Source organism: Tupaia chinensis, unplaced genomic scaffold (assembly GCF_000334495.1).
Source record: "Tupaia chinensis unplaced genomic scaffold, TupChi_1.0 Scaffold000104_1, whole genome shotgun sequence".
NCBI lineage: Eukaryota > Metazoa > Chordata > Mammalia > Scandentia > Tupaiidae > Tupaia > Tupaia belangeri.
Genome location: NW_006159568.1, coordinates 2,979,734 through 2,993,264, shown reverse-complemented (window position 1 = coordinate 2,993,264; position 13,531 = coordinate 2,979,734). Strand labels below are relative to the sequence as shown.

General features: G+C 49.5%; 1 protein-coding gene across 5 annotated transcripts in view; it reads right to left on the bottom strand.

Annotated features, from left to right (window-relative positions):
- PAX5 (paired box 5) overlaps positions 1 to 13,531 on the bottom strand; it is a 212,093-nt gene that overhangs the window by 100,179 nt on the left and 98,383 nt on the right. For 4 of the 5 annotated variants that reach the window (XM_027770032.1, XM_027770033.1, XM_027770034.1 and 1 more), the window contains exon 7: positions 2,110 to 2,166. The exons of the other annotated variant lie outside the window; for it this stretch is intronic. In XM_027770032.1, the coding sequence (XP_027625833.1) occupies positions 2,110 to 2,166 (57 nt within the window). The remainder of the gene's footprint in view (positions 1 to 2,109; positions 2,167 to 13,531) is intronic. 5 annotated transcript variants of the gene reach the window in all.

Here is a 13,531-nt window from a genome sequence, read left to right as displayed (position 1 = left end):
CCTCCCCACCCCACTCCACTCCCTGGCCTGCCCCATTCCTACATGCCAGCCTCTCCTCTCTGACAGCCCAGGCAGCTGAGTCTGCAAGAGAAGGTGGAATGAACCTGGCTTTAGGAGAATTGCAGGAAGGTGGCCAGTGGGGATATCTTGCCTCTTAACTTACTTAATTCCCAGACAGGAGGGCCTTTTTGCTATTTGCTTTTATTCTAGTCCATAAATTTACTATCAGATAAAGTACATCCAGTCGCTTTGACAGTAGGGTTTGGATCATCTTTGTAAGACATGAAACCTTCAGCGCGTATTATACGCGTGGTGGGAAGCCTACAAACCTGTCACCTAGCCACCACTGGCCCCCAGAGGTAAAGGGAATCCCTGCAAAGAGCCAGGGCTCGGGGGATGGCAGGCTGTCCTTTGATATCTGTACCTCCCGCCATCACCTCACAGGGCTTACCCAAGCCCACCTCTCTCCTCTGGTGGGAACCCACAGCTTCTACTCATCTCCTGCAGGAGCTGTTGGACACAACAGTTAGCACTGGTGTTCAATTGTCCTAAGTCTCATCATTCTGGCCCTTTGAGCTGCCTGTGATTTTTAAAAGCACCCGCATTCTCCTCAGTCGTCTGGGCTCCCTGGAACATCGCCAGGCTGGCTACCCTCCTACCACCTTTCCCCTCACCAAGACAGGTGACCAGAAGCCCCTTGGAAGGGCCTTTACCAATCTGTGATGGAAAATCAGGTATTCTACATTTATTAGAGGAAAAACAAACAAACAAACAAACAAACAAACAGCCATTTACACAACTTTTTGTTTAACCTCTGGAGATACAGCTCATTAGAATATTCAAATTCCTTGTCAATCCCTCCTACAATTCAGTACCAGGAGAAAGTCTCCCCCACCCCGCCCCAACCTTGGCTGAATCTTTAACCTGCATCTGGCTCAACAACAGGGACCCCCAAAAACCACTGCACACCCTTTCTGTCCTGACTGCCAGGAAACAGTCATGTGCAGAGCTCAACCACAACCACAGGAGTGCTGACTCCCGGCACCAGTGACCCTCCCCTCTTTCCTGCATAGTTTCTGGACTTTTCTTTCAAAGTTAACTGATTAGGTACACGTAATTGCATCTCCAGCAGGCCACCTGAAGTCCTTCATGAAAGTGGAGGCTGTGTGAGAGAGAATGACAGAAAAGAAGACAGGAAAGATGGAAGGAAGATCAAGAAAGAACAGAGGAGGCCTTCCTGGGCCTTCCTGGTGCCTCTTCTCCTGTGACAGTGGCAGTCTACTTCCATTTCTCAGTTCCTTGGGAAGCCGTAGGGTGCAGAGGTAAGGAAGCGTGTCAGTGCACCTGCACACCTGGGTACATTGTCCCACCGTACCTGCCCCCCACTGACAGTCACGGGTAACAGCCATACCCCACGCTTCCTACTCTGAGCTCTTGGGGTTCTTTCTTAAGGCATCATTGCAGATCTTGGCTCTCTCCTCATCAGGAGTTCCCCGTGCTTCATTGACCGTGACCCAGGAAGAGAAACAAACCGAGGTCAGCAATCACAGACCGCCCACTCCAATGCAGCCAACTGGGATGACATTTCCTCCGCCTGCTGCCACAGACACCTACAAGGTCTCAAGGTCAAACCACCAGCCCCAGGTATGGGCACCCTCTGCACAAACACTGTTCTCCAGATGTCTCTAATGCATTGAGCTAGGAAGATGCTCAGGGCCATCTGTCCCAGTGCAGAAAACAGAGCTACGGAGAGGGGGATGTACTTCATTCATTTGCATCTACATCATTTATAGCCCTTGGCCCCCAGGTAGAGAGAACTTTGAATTAGGAGTGATAAGGTGGGGTTCTTGTCCTCATTCTGCCTCTTTCTCACCTGTAAGGCCTTGGGCAAACCAGGCCAGGTCTCTGAGCCTCATTTTACTCACTAGTAAAAACGGTACTCTAATTCCTGCCTGCCCTGGAGATCAAGAAACTCTAAGGGGTAAGAATGAGATCAGCACTTTGGAAACTTAGCAACCCGAGAGGTTAAGGAATCCTAGCAAATGACTTAAGGAGCAAGTGCCCCAGGAAATTGTGCGCTGGGCATCATTTGGGTCCCTAGGAAATTACCTGGAAAAGGACTGCCTGGGGCTGCACCAAGTATTGTCTCATCAGCACGGGGCACCACTGCCATAGCATGGAGGAGAGAAGAAACACAGACACGTGAGAAGGAGGGCACCACGAAGGCGGGCAGTGCATGGGGACGAGGCTGCAGGGTTGGCTACAGCAGGTGGCCGCCTCGGGCCGGGAGACTTCCCCATCACCTGCTGGAAGGCCAGAGCCAGGCCAACTACTCCCAGCCTGAAGGACCAGACATCTGCCCACCTCCGCATCTACCCAGAGGAGGGCTGGAGCTGCAGTGGGGGAGGCACGTCTCCAGGGCCTGGCCTGGTGAACTGAGACAGAAAGCAAAGGGGTCTAGATGACCGAGGCAGCCAGAGACCTGGTCCCAGGCCCCCTTCACAGGCCTCTGCTTCCCCAGCTGTCTGAGCACTTTGACTTGGTGGTCACTAAGTCCCCTCCGACTGCTGATACTCTCTGCCTCTATCCCTGGCCAAAGGATGACTTCTCTCTTCATCAGTGAACAGCAAGACAAGAAAGGAGAGGTGGAGGGGAAACATATCAGCTTAAAGAGATGCAGAGACGTGTCTACTGATAGCAATGTGGACCTTGATCCAAACGGACTAAAAAACATAACTAAAAAAATAGCATCATGGCATGTAATGAGATGATTAGAAATGCAAACACTGAGTCTTTGGTGATAACAAGGGATTTGCTAACTTCTTAGGTGTGATCATGGTTTTGTGGCCACGTTTTTAAGAAGGCTTCATATTCATTCTAAAAATACTTACAGATGAAGTGATATGGTGTCAGGAGTGTGCATCAACAAAATGTGGTATTTCTATACAATGGAGTACTATGTGATAACGAAAAGGAGTGCCATGCTGCTGCATGTTACACCTTACAGTAATTAATACATGTTACGACATGCGTGAGCCTCAAGAGCATTAGGCTAAGTGAAAGAGACCAGATGAAAAAGCTGTTCCGTGTATGTGTAATGGTGACTCTTCGAGAAGCAGAGCAGTGGTTGGCTGGAGCTGGGGGTGGGAGGGGAGCGAGGAGCAGGGATTCATTATAAACTGGCCTGAGAGATCTTTAGTTCCAAAACCAAAATAGTTGTACAACTTCTTACATTTACTAAAATTTACTAAAAATCTTGGCTTGCATACTTAGAATGAGTGGATTGTATGGTATAAAATTATACTTCAGGGCTCACCTCAAAGCACAGTGGTTAAATGCTAACAACCTAGTTCAAATCCAGGCTCTAGTGGCTTAAAACACACACTGGGCATGTGTCTATGCATGCCCCCCAAATCCTGACAGGATGGAGAATGGAGAAGAAAGGATTGCAACATGACCATGCCCCATCGGGGCAGGTGGGGACCTTCTCTCTCTGACAAGTGCACATGCCTCTGGCAATACAAATGTAATTCTACTTCAATAAAGCCATTAAAAATAAAGCGGAGGGCCAGCTGGTGGTGGTGCAGCGGTAACGTGCTGCTCGGCTATGCTATAGTCACTTGGGAGATGGAGAGTCCAGCTCCCCGGTGAATCTGTGCATGCCACGCACCGACACAAGCGTGATCCTGGCTGGCTGGGAAGGCTGCGGAAGGATCACAGCAGGAGACCCTGCTGAGGGTGGCTGTCCCTCTGTCTCTCATGCTCATGAAAGAGAAAATGATTCATGAAAATAACTAAAGTGAAGTGGAGTGTTGGGGAATAGAGGCGCCAACGGAACCAGACCACCATGAGTGTTTATTGCTGAATCTGATGGGGAGTAGCCATGAGAGCTTGATTAGGTTATCCTGTCTGCTTTTGAAATTCTCCATAATTAGAGCCCCACCACCCAAGGGCACGTACTGGACTGTGGCACTGCTCGTGGGCCCCATCCCCTGCCCAATGGCACCTGTGAGATAATGAATGCATCCAAGAATCCGAGGCCAGCCCGAGTCTTCCATCTCCCCTCGTCATGTCCCTTTCCTGCTCTTTGGAGTCTGCTACATCCACCTCTTCAGGGACTCCAGAAGTTCCAAACACAAGAAGCGTAAGACCTCTCATCTTTCCAGATTGCAAGTTTTTTGTTTTGTTCTGTTTTGTTTTGCAGGGCCATTGTGTCCTTAGGAATCCTGGAGACCAGAAATAGAGCCCAGACTGGGAGCCCAGATGTTCCAATGACAAGCCCAGTGCCAGCCTCTTCCCTGGAGGTCTTCTCTATCCCAGAAGCAGAGTTAGAATTGAAGACTTCACTGCCATCTCTGGGGGTAAAGCTCAGACACTTACGGTGGGCTGTCCTCCTCCAGGAAGCACCCTGGCAACAGACCCTACTGTCCCTGACCTTGAATCTGCAGGTAACGAGGAGGACTGATCCACATGTTTTAAACCTGAGTACCCCAAAACCTTCCCTGGCGAAGCGGAATGTTGAGAAGTAATTCTACCTTCATGATGAGGGATTAGGTTGGTTGCAGTGAGCCTGGGGACTTGGCTCCCACACGACTGGGGACAGATCCCTCCCCTTACCCTGCCTCAGTGACTCCACCTGTCATGAGGGAGATGGACCAGGGCTGTGGGGCTTCTGGGCTCTGAGGCCTCATCATTTCTGTGCCCACAAACACGGGGTCCTTGTTCTGTGAAATGGCATTCTCCTTGATGTGGCCCCAAGCCAGGCATACGCTTCACTCTGGGCTAGCAAAAATGTCCCCCAGGCTCCTGAATCCAGAGGCCTGACCGTCATCAGGGTAGGCACCATGGAGCGAGGAGGGTGGATTCCAAGCCTGACATGGCCGAGTTCACACTGTGAGGAACCAGGCTAGTCGCCCCCCACAACACTCTTAGATCCCTTTCACGTTGGTAACAAGGGGATCTGTGACCAAGGGTGCACATCACAAGGTCATGAGAGCCACAAAGGGGGTGATAAGAATGTCAAGTCCTTGAGGGCAGGCCTTTTTCTTTCCATTTTCTGAGTCCCTAGAGCCAGGTTTGTGCAAACAAACAAACAAACAAAAAACGACTTTAAAAACGTCTACTGAATTGGACACCAGGAGGGTCCTTCAGTCCACCAGGCGGGACTGTTCTGGGTCTTGAGTGTGACAATGTCTACGCCGCGACACTGTATTATAATGCTGCAAGGTGTTATCATTGTGGAGAAGTGGGGAAAGGGAGCAGAGGGTCCCTCTGTACTACTGACAGCTGCATGTGACTATGCAATTATCGCGAAATAAAATGTTTAATAAAAAATGTAACAAGCAAACTACGAAAAGGTTTTAGCATTTTCTCTCTATTAAACCAAATGAAGATAGATTAAACAACAAAAATGTCTGCTGAATGGGGTGACTATGAGGGATGCTTACAAAATGACTCCATAATCTACAGAGTGCTCCTGTTGGTATTAACGGGGGGGGGAGGGGGGAGGGGGAGAACTACTAAGGATTCTAAAGGACTGTCCTCTTCCAGGAAGCCCTCCCTGATCTCCCCTCCTCTGCTTCTGAAACACCTGAGGGTGTATAGCTCCGCCACTGCACCTCTCAGTCTGCATCGTACACGAAACTGTGCAAGACCCTCCGTAAGGACAGGACTGTCTTTCTGGCAGCAGCTCCTGGCTCAGTGCCCAGCTCTGAACAGATGTGACATAAATGTCTGTGGAACCAAATGAAGTGGGACAGGTACCATGGCCTGGCTCTGCCAATGGTGCCAGAGGTGCTTCCCAGGGTCACCGAGAGGATAAGTGATGCCAAGGAGCTTTTACTCATCAGAAAGCAGCACAGGTGTGAATGAGACATGTTCTCCAGTCATTTGGTTCCCCAGAAATGTGCCCAGGCCTGAGTCAAAACGGTGTGCGGCACAACTGGGGCACTTCAGAGAAAAGATATGCAAAGTTTAAATGAGTCATCGCCCCTGCTCTGTTTACAGCCTTCCAGGCCACTCCTCAAATTCACACTGTGAGGCCGAAATCACATTTTGTGAAAGTTCCTCCGTCTGGGAGGAACTTTCCCAGCAACGACTAACCAGAAAGCCCTTTCTTCCCCCTGGCCTCTTACAGAATGTTTTTTCTTTTTAAATTTCAGGTGTTTACCATAAGGCACATGTGTTTACCAGAGAGAAACAGAAAGAGGGAAAGTGAGCAATCGCCCCTCAGAGCAGATGGCCACACCACAATCCCTTCTCTTCCACTCTCCTCTCAGGATCTCGGGCACGCAAGCACACGTGTCCGGTATGACGTTCAAGTTTCTGGGTCCGGGATGTGAATCGTGGTTGGCCGTGTGGGAGCCCAGCACCTTAACCACCACACCACCTGCCGGCCCCTTTTAACAAAATTTTAATGAACCTCAAATCACAGGACCCAAAGGAGGTTGATCTTATCTGATGCTTGAAACCACCTAAAAAGCGTCTCCGGGACGGGGAGCTCACTGCTTCCTATGGCACCACTCCGCAGTTGAGGCTGAGAGCGCGCAGTCTCCCCCCATTGGTCCTCCTCACATGGCCCTTTGATGTGCTTTCTGGGGCTCTAGTTCCAAAGCCTGTCTTCTGGGGCTACAGGTGTCAGTGCCCTTCCTACCTAGACCAGTAGAAGGCCCCTGGGCCTCCACTGAGGCGTGGGACACTTGCTTCTGCTTTCCTTGAGCTCGCCCACTGGCTGGTCCACGCTGTCCTCTCTGTCAATGCAGTGCTCACTCTGAGTCCATTAGAAATGGAAAGTGATTATGCATATGATTATATATAGGCATTCACTTCTCCTACCCCCTAACAATGCTATGTGCAAGTTCATCAACGCCAGAATGCTGTGGGGAGGCTTATAAACTCTCTCTGGCTCCCCGTGGCTTCCAAGCAGTGTCAACCTACACCTTTTACTCAGTCCAAATCCCGGCCTACTTTTTCAGCTTCAGCTCGGATCTAACTACTTCCAAAACGCTGCCTCTCCTCCAACCACACAGGCGGTGCACTAGACCTTGAATGCCAGGACCCTTGATGCAATCCTTTGCCCCCACTGTCTTCTCTGCCTCCCGTTCCTGCCCTAATCTAACTCCTTGTCCACTCCGGCCCAGTCCAAATCATTTCCTCCTGAATGCTTTCTTCTTTTTTTTTTTTAATTTCTTTTTTAGAGGTTTTTGCCTTAGGGCACATGCATTTGCCAGAGAGAGAGGGAGAGACAGTGAGAGGAAAAGAGAAAGCATCCCCCCAGGAGGATGGCCCTGCAGAATCCCCTCTCCTCCATTCTCCTCCCAGGATAGGCACATAGGCACACGTGCCCGGCGTGAGTTTCAAGTCACCAAGTCTGAGATTTGAACCATAGTTTCGACTCAACTGCTACATCCCATCCCACCCCCAAATGCTTTTCTTAAGTCTCTTTGGCTGGAATAAATCATTCCTGTCTCTGACTTCCTAGCACATTTTCCCCACCCGTTGTTTATGACACTCGTTCATCCCAGGCTACTCTGCATTGCAGTCATTCCACGTCTGCTCTCCCTTTAGGACAGGAGGTTCCTGTGGGCAGCAGCCCTGCCTGTCTAAACCGGCCCCAGCAGGCCTCAGTAGGACCCACCATGAGTGAGGCTGAGCAAAAGAGCAACAGAGAGGGCAAAGGAATCCAGAGCTCCCCCTAAAATGTGAGAAATCTGCAGGACAAGCAGGAAGAGAGGAAGGCCCTGGGCTCAGGCCTGCAGGCGGCTGAGACAGAGGAAGAGCATTCGACCCTTGTCTTCCCAGATAGGAGAAAAGACACAGCAAGGCTTAGTGCATGAATCTCCACTTCTGGACCATGAGAACCAGGAGCCCATGGTCAAAGATCCAAGGGTCAAGGCCTCCTGCAGATAAGAAGACTCCAACTAGGGGGAACTTGGGGGAGAGAGGAGGAGGAGGCTGTGTTCTAGGAGTTCCAGGTCCTGCTCCGTCTTTGCCTGGCTATGTCATGGTCAACTCCAGATCCTGACATGCAGAAGCAGGAGGAAGAATTCCAGAAACAAAGCTCCATCTCCAGGAAGCCCAATTCCACAGGCTTTTTCCAGGCAGGCCATGGTGGGACCTGGCTGTCCTACCCTGCTGCAGGGCTGGTATGGGCAGGGAGGCCCGTTACCCGCCAGGAAAGGCAGGCCTTTACCAAGGGACCTGAAGGAGGCATGCAGAGGGAGGATTCCATCCTCAAGGGCCTGGCATGAGAGTGAGGGGCACCCCAAGATGCTCAGTGCCCACTTTCTTTCAGAGCAACTGCCAGCTGTTGGGGGCGGGGGCGGGAAGGTTATTCTGGAGCCATAAGGAGAGGAAAAGACTTCCCTCTGTACTGCAGGGGATGAGATGGGATGGGTGGGGCCAGGAGGTGGGCCTGAGTTTCCCTCTCCACGACTACTTATGACTGCTGCTGCACACATGTGTGTGCACATGCATGCACACGCACACACTCTTCAGGCCAAAGATCACCTCTCTGTCCCTCTGCTCTGCAAAAGCAAACACAGGCAGCTTTAAAAGGAAGTGTCCTCTCTGTCACCAAGGAGTCATAGGGACAGACAGTAATTGTGCAAGGAAACCACCAGGCAGAGAAGGCCAGGCCTCCCGCAGCGAATTCAGACTTCTGGTTTGTACTTCTGAAGACTGCCAGCTCTAAACCTTCAGAGCCCTTGAACAGTTGTGGGAAGTGTGTGTGTGTGTGTGTGCACGTGCTTGTGTTTACTGGCTGCCTGTTACACACTGGGCGCTGTCCTCGGCATCAGAGTGCATTCATTCACTGGATCCTTACAGAGCCTCGGGAGTGAGTACATGCCCTGCCTTTAGGATGATGGAAATGAGGTACAGAGTGCCAAAATTATGTCTCTAAATCACGCCCAGTGTGCAACTCTAAAGTCTAAGGTTTTAAGCACCATTACAAACCACCCGTCTAACACCTTATTTTTAAGACAAGATTTCACCATGTCACTGTCCTGCCTTGGCCTCCCAAGTCACTGAGACTACAGGTGCATGCCACTGTGCCTGGTCTTAGTTTGAACCAGGAATCGAAACTAGGCCTCCCATATGGTCCCAATTTGTGGGGTAGCATCTTAGCAGCATACACCATTATGGCTGGGCCTCTGCCACTATTATTACCCCCATCCTGTTACAGATCAAAACAGTGAGGTTCAGAGAAGTGGAGACAGCTGCAGAATAGAGGAGTGAGGTTAGGCTCTCTCTGATTCCAGTCTGTTTTTGACCATGATTCTCACTGCGCATATCGAGGCACTGTGGCCAGGGGATGGGGTGATCCCAACTACTAGGCCGGGTGCACTTTCACGTGTGTTGTGACTCCTTGAGACCACCTACCGGTTCCTGCCTTACTTTGCAGCAGGGCCATTCCCTCCACCCCAAGCATCCTCCCTCTTCTCTCATCCTAGTCTGACTACCCCCTTCAAATCCTGGCTCAAGAATGACCTCCTGGCAGGCCAGACAGTTAGTGCAGAGGTCAAACACGACTGAGAGGCTGACCCACGTGACAAGGTTTCAGGTTTGAGTCTGGAGACCTCCTTGAGTACACAGGTACATGCTCACCTATGATCTGGGGCTGGCTGAAGCTGGGGGTGGATCATGGCATCAAGACCCTATTGGGGGATGCTGTCTCTCTGTCTTGCGCTCTCTCTCTCTCTGCCTTACTCATGGAAGAAATAAATAAATACACTTTAAGAAGAATGCCCTTCCATAGGAAATGTTTCCAGACTGATCCAGCCATGGATACATTAACTTTCTCCTTTATTCTCCTTATTCAGACAGGAAACTCCCATGTGATAAACTCAGAGGACAGTCGTGCTCAGATTTAATGTCAACATTAGCAATCGATCTTAACATTAGTGAGAAACAACAGTGAAATAAACCCTACACGTGGATTGTTAGGAACACAGGGCCACAGGAGTGATCAGGCCCACACTCACAGTGAGACACAGGCTCTTATCCCATGCTCAGGAAGAATTAGAGTCGTGGACATAGAGTAGGTATAGTAAAGTGAGGAATTTATTAAAAGGGAGGAAAAAGAGAGCTCCCAAGAAGGGAGAGGTCCTGGAAAATGGGTTGCCACACTAGGTGGATCCAGTTATCCTACTAATTATGGAGTGGATACTGAGGACGGAGATTATTTTGTCGAGAAGCTTTGGGTCATACAAACTATTTTTCCTGGGAGGTGGTGAGGCCAGGAAGAAGTCTTTGTTTCAGGTCTAGGTCATGCTACCTAGATCAATCACTGAGCCACCGCTGCCTTCATCTCAAAACTGAGCCATTTTGTGATTACATTGTGGGTCCATACCCTAACTAGATTTTTAGGGTCCCTGTCTCCCACCTCATTAGCACCATTAAGGAAGAACTCAAGCATCTGACTACTTTCTTGGTTCACACCCTCTCTGTTCACTACAGTGACACTGGGTTTTAGAAATATGAGAAACTGGGACCAGCAGTTAGCATAATGGCTATGTCGTTGGACTCCCACGTAGTCGATCGCGGTTTGAGTCCCAGATCCAGTGGCTTAAACTCACGCCAGGCGCTTGTGCGTGTGTGCCCAAGATCCCGAGAGGAGAATGAAGGAGAAGGGATTGTGGTGTGGCCATCCCCCCTGAGGGGGTGATATCTCACTTTCTATCTCTATCTGTCTCTCTGGCAAGCGCACACACTCTGTAGCAAAAACCTCTCAAAAAAAAAAAATTAAAGAAAAGAAATATGAGAAACTAAGGGACAGAGATACTAGGCTTAGGTTTTAGCTATTATGTATGAGCTCAAACTTTAGCTAATAGAGAAAAAACGAACACAATAGCAGTGTTTCTGCCTTTTTAACAAGGTCAGCTTTACTTAAGAGCCTCTGCTTTTGTTATTGTTTTAATTGCCAGAGGCCTATACGCTCACCAGAGAGAGATGGGGCGGGGGATGGGGGTGGGGGGGACACTCCCCAGTTGGCCATCGCCACCCTGCAGCCCTCCTCCTCCATTTCTCCAATGTGCAAGGATTTGGAGCATGTGTGCACATGCATCCCCCCACCCATGTTTTTCAAGCTGCTGGAGTAGGGATTCAAACCATAGTCTACCATGTGGGATTGGATCCCTTAACCACCAGGCTGCAGGGCCAATCCAAGAGCCTCTGCTTTTAGTTATAGAAATGTGTTTGCATTTCGCATTTGTGTGTTAGTTCCATGAATCTTGTGTTTCATACCTGGAAACAAAGCATAATAATTATTTTTGTGCTAAAACCTGTAATTTACTTAAACAAACCAACCATTTGCCTTGAGACTGGACATGTAAACAAACACTTCTCCTGCAGGCTTGGTTTGAGTTTAATAATTCATTTTTCTCACACACACACACACACACACACACACACACACACACACACACACATTAATTTAACCTCCTGATTTTATTTCCTTCCCCTCTCTCCCACAAATCAAAACTCAAATAACATAAAACTGCCAGCTAGAAACTGCCAGGCTTCACACAAACAAATGAGAGCTTTCAAGCCAAAGACAACTGCGAGGTTCACATCGCCCCATCCAACCATCTCCACCTCCTCTGCCGTGTCCAGCCAACCCGACTCCCTCTGCCCAACTGCCCTGGAAAAACCTGAACTGCCTCATTTCTCTTCCAGGAGGGGAAAAGGTTTGATCCCCAAATAAAAGAAAAGTTCAGTAATAACAGTAGGGTGGGAAAAGCCAGGCAGGCTTCTCCTTGCCGCCCTGTGTCAAGCTCACAAAGAGAAGAATCGGACCATCCGACATGGTTGGGAGAGTTTAATCCAAAGCAGTGCTAATTAATATCCTCAGCTTTCCAGAAGCCAGTGCCACATACAGCTGCGAGGGCAACAAGGCTGTTCTCCCTTCAATTTTATGGGAAGAACATTTTCATTACAAAGCCTCCTCCCACACCCTCCTCTCTCCGCCAGATTAGCCTGGAGAAGGAAGCAGATTTATCCATATATCAGAACTCCTTCTCTCCCCATTAATTTTATTATTTGTATCCCGTTTTTAAAGTCTATTGGTGCACCTGGCCAGAGCCCTTCTGACAAGCAGTGCTACATTCTCCAATCCCCTTCTGGGGGGAGTTTATGCATTCATTACCAGAATATGCTCACTTTTTTGAAATTTGCCTTGGGGAAAAAGCTGACTCCAAAGACAGTTCCCCCAAACCACCTCTCTCTCTCTCCTCTCTCTCTCTCTCTTTTAAATAACTGTGGAAGGTTCTAAACTCACCCCGTTATAAAACACGTGTGGACTTGACACTTCAGTCTGAGCTATGGGTGGTCTCCAGAGACCCCTTAAAACTCTGGAGGATGCCCTTCATGTCCCTCTTACCCCCCAGTCAAATGTCCTCAGCTGTCTGGGCAGCGCTGACCCATTTTTAATCCAAACTACCAGTCCAGTCCCAGGCCTGGCGAGGCCTGTGTCTCACCATTTTGTTCTGAGACCCCAGTGCTCAAGGCTGTCTCTTTCCAGCCTCCTAAAGGGACCCCAAATCCAATCTAACTGTCTCAAATTTACCTGTTTGTCTTTTATACATATAAATAGCTGCATTTCCATTCTCTCTTTGTTTCTCATTTTCATTTGGTTCTAATATCTGCATGTAAATGTCGGAAAATAGCATCTGTAATTGGAGATTATGAAGTATGGCCAGCTCCTGACAGGCCGCTAAGGAAGATGGATTATCCTCATTTTTCTGTAAATTTTGTCAATTTTGGAATTCATAAGCTATCAACACTGATCAAAATGGGACTTCACAGCTGTGTCAAAAAAAAAAAAAGAGAGAGAGAGAGAGCGAGAGAGAGAGAGCACAAGAGATCAAGAGCACGCAGGCCGCACGCACAGGAGCTGGGGAGAGAGGCAGGCTGTGGGCGCAGCAGATTGGAGGCCCCCGGTAGTGGTGGTTACCTCCGCCCGTGTCCTCCTCCCCTCCACGCTGGCAGCCCCCTGGCCCAGGGCCCCTCTGGAACTCAGGCTGGGGCTGCCTAGTCCCCCGGCTGAATCAAATAGCTAAATCACGAGACTGGAAGGCCGCAAATTCTCCAAGGCACCACTCAGACCCGGCGTAATTTATTGCCCGCGCTGTCTTCCTTATTTATCCCGAGGAGTCCGCGGGCGGCTCCCTCCGCTCTTGGAGATGTTCTACTCCTTCCAGACCATCACGGCCCACTTGAGGCAATTGTGTTGGTCTCTCTCTCTCAATTTTCCCATTACTGGGAGTAAGTACTGTTGGGACTCTGTAATAGCCCGACTGCAGCCCATATCAATAACAGATGAGGTTTAATCGTCCAACACAAAAATTATTTAGGCGCAGTAAGGACATTCAATGTCATTTGCATAATGGCATTTCTATCGCACGCACCTAACCCGTCTTGCATAAACAAGGCCTTGGGACCATAAATAATAATAAATCATGACGTCTGCACGCTTCTTGCAGTAATAGGAGCCACTCTTTGTGGAAATTATTTCAGCAGGCAATGCGCACTG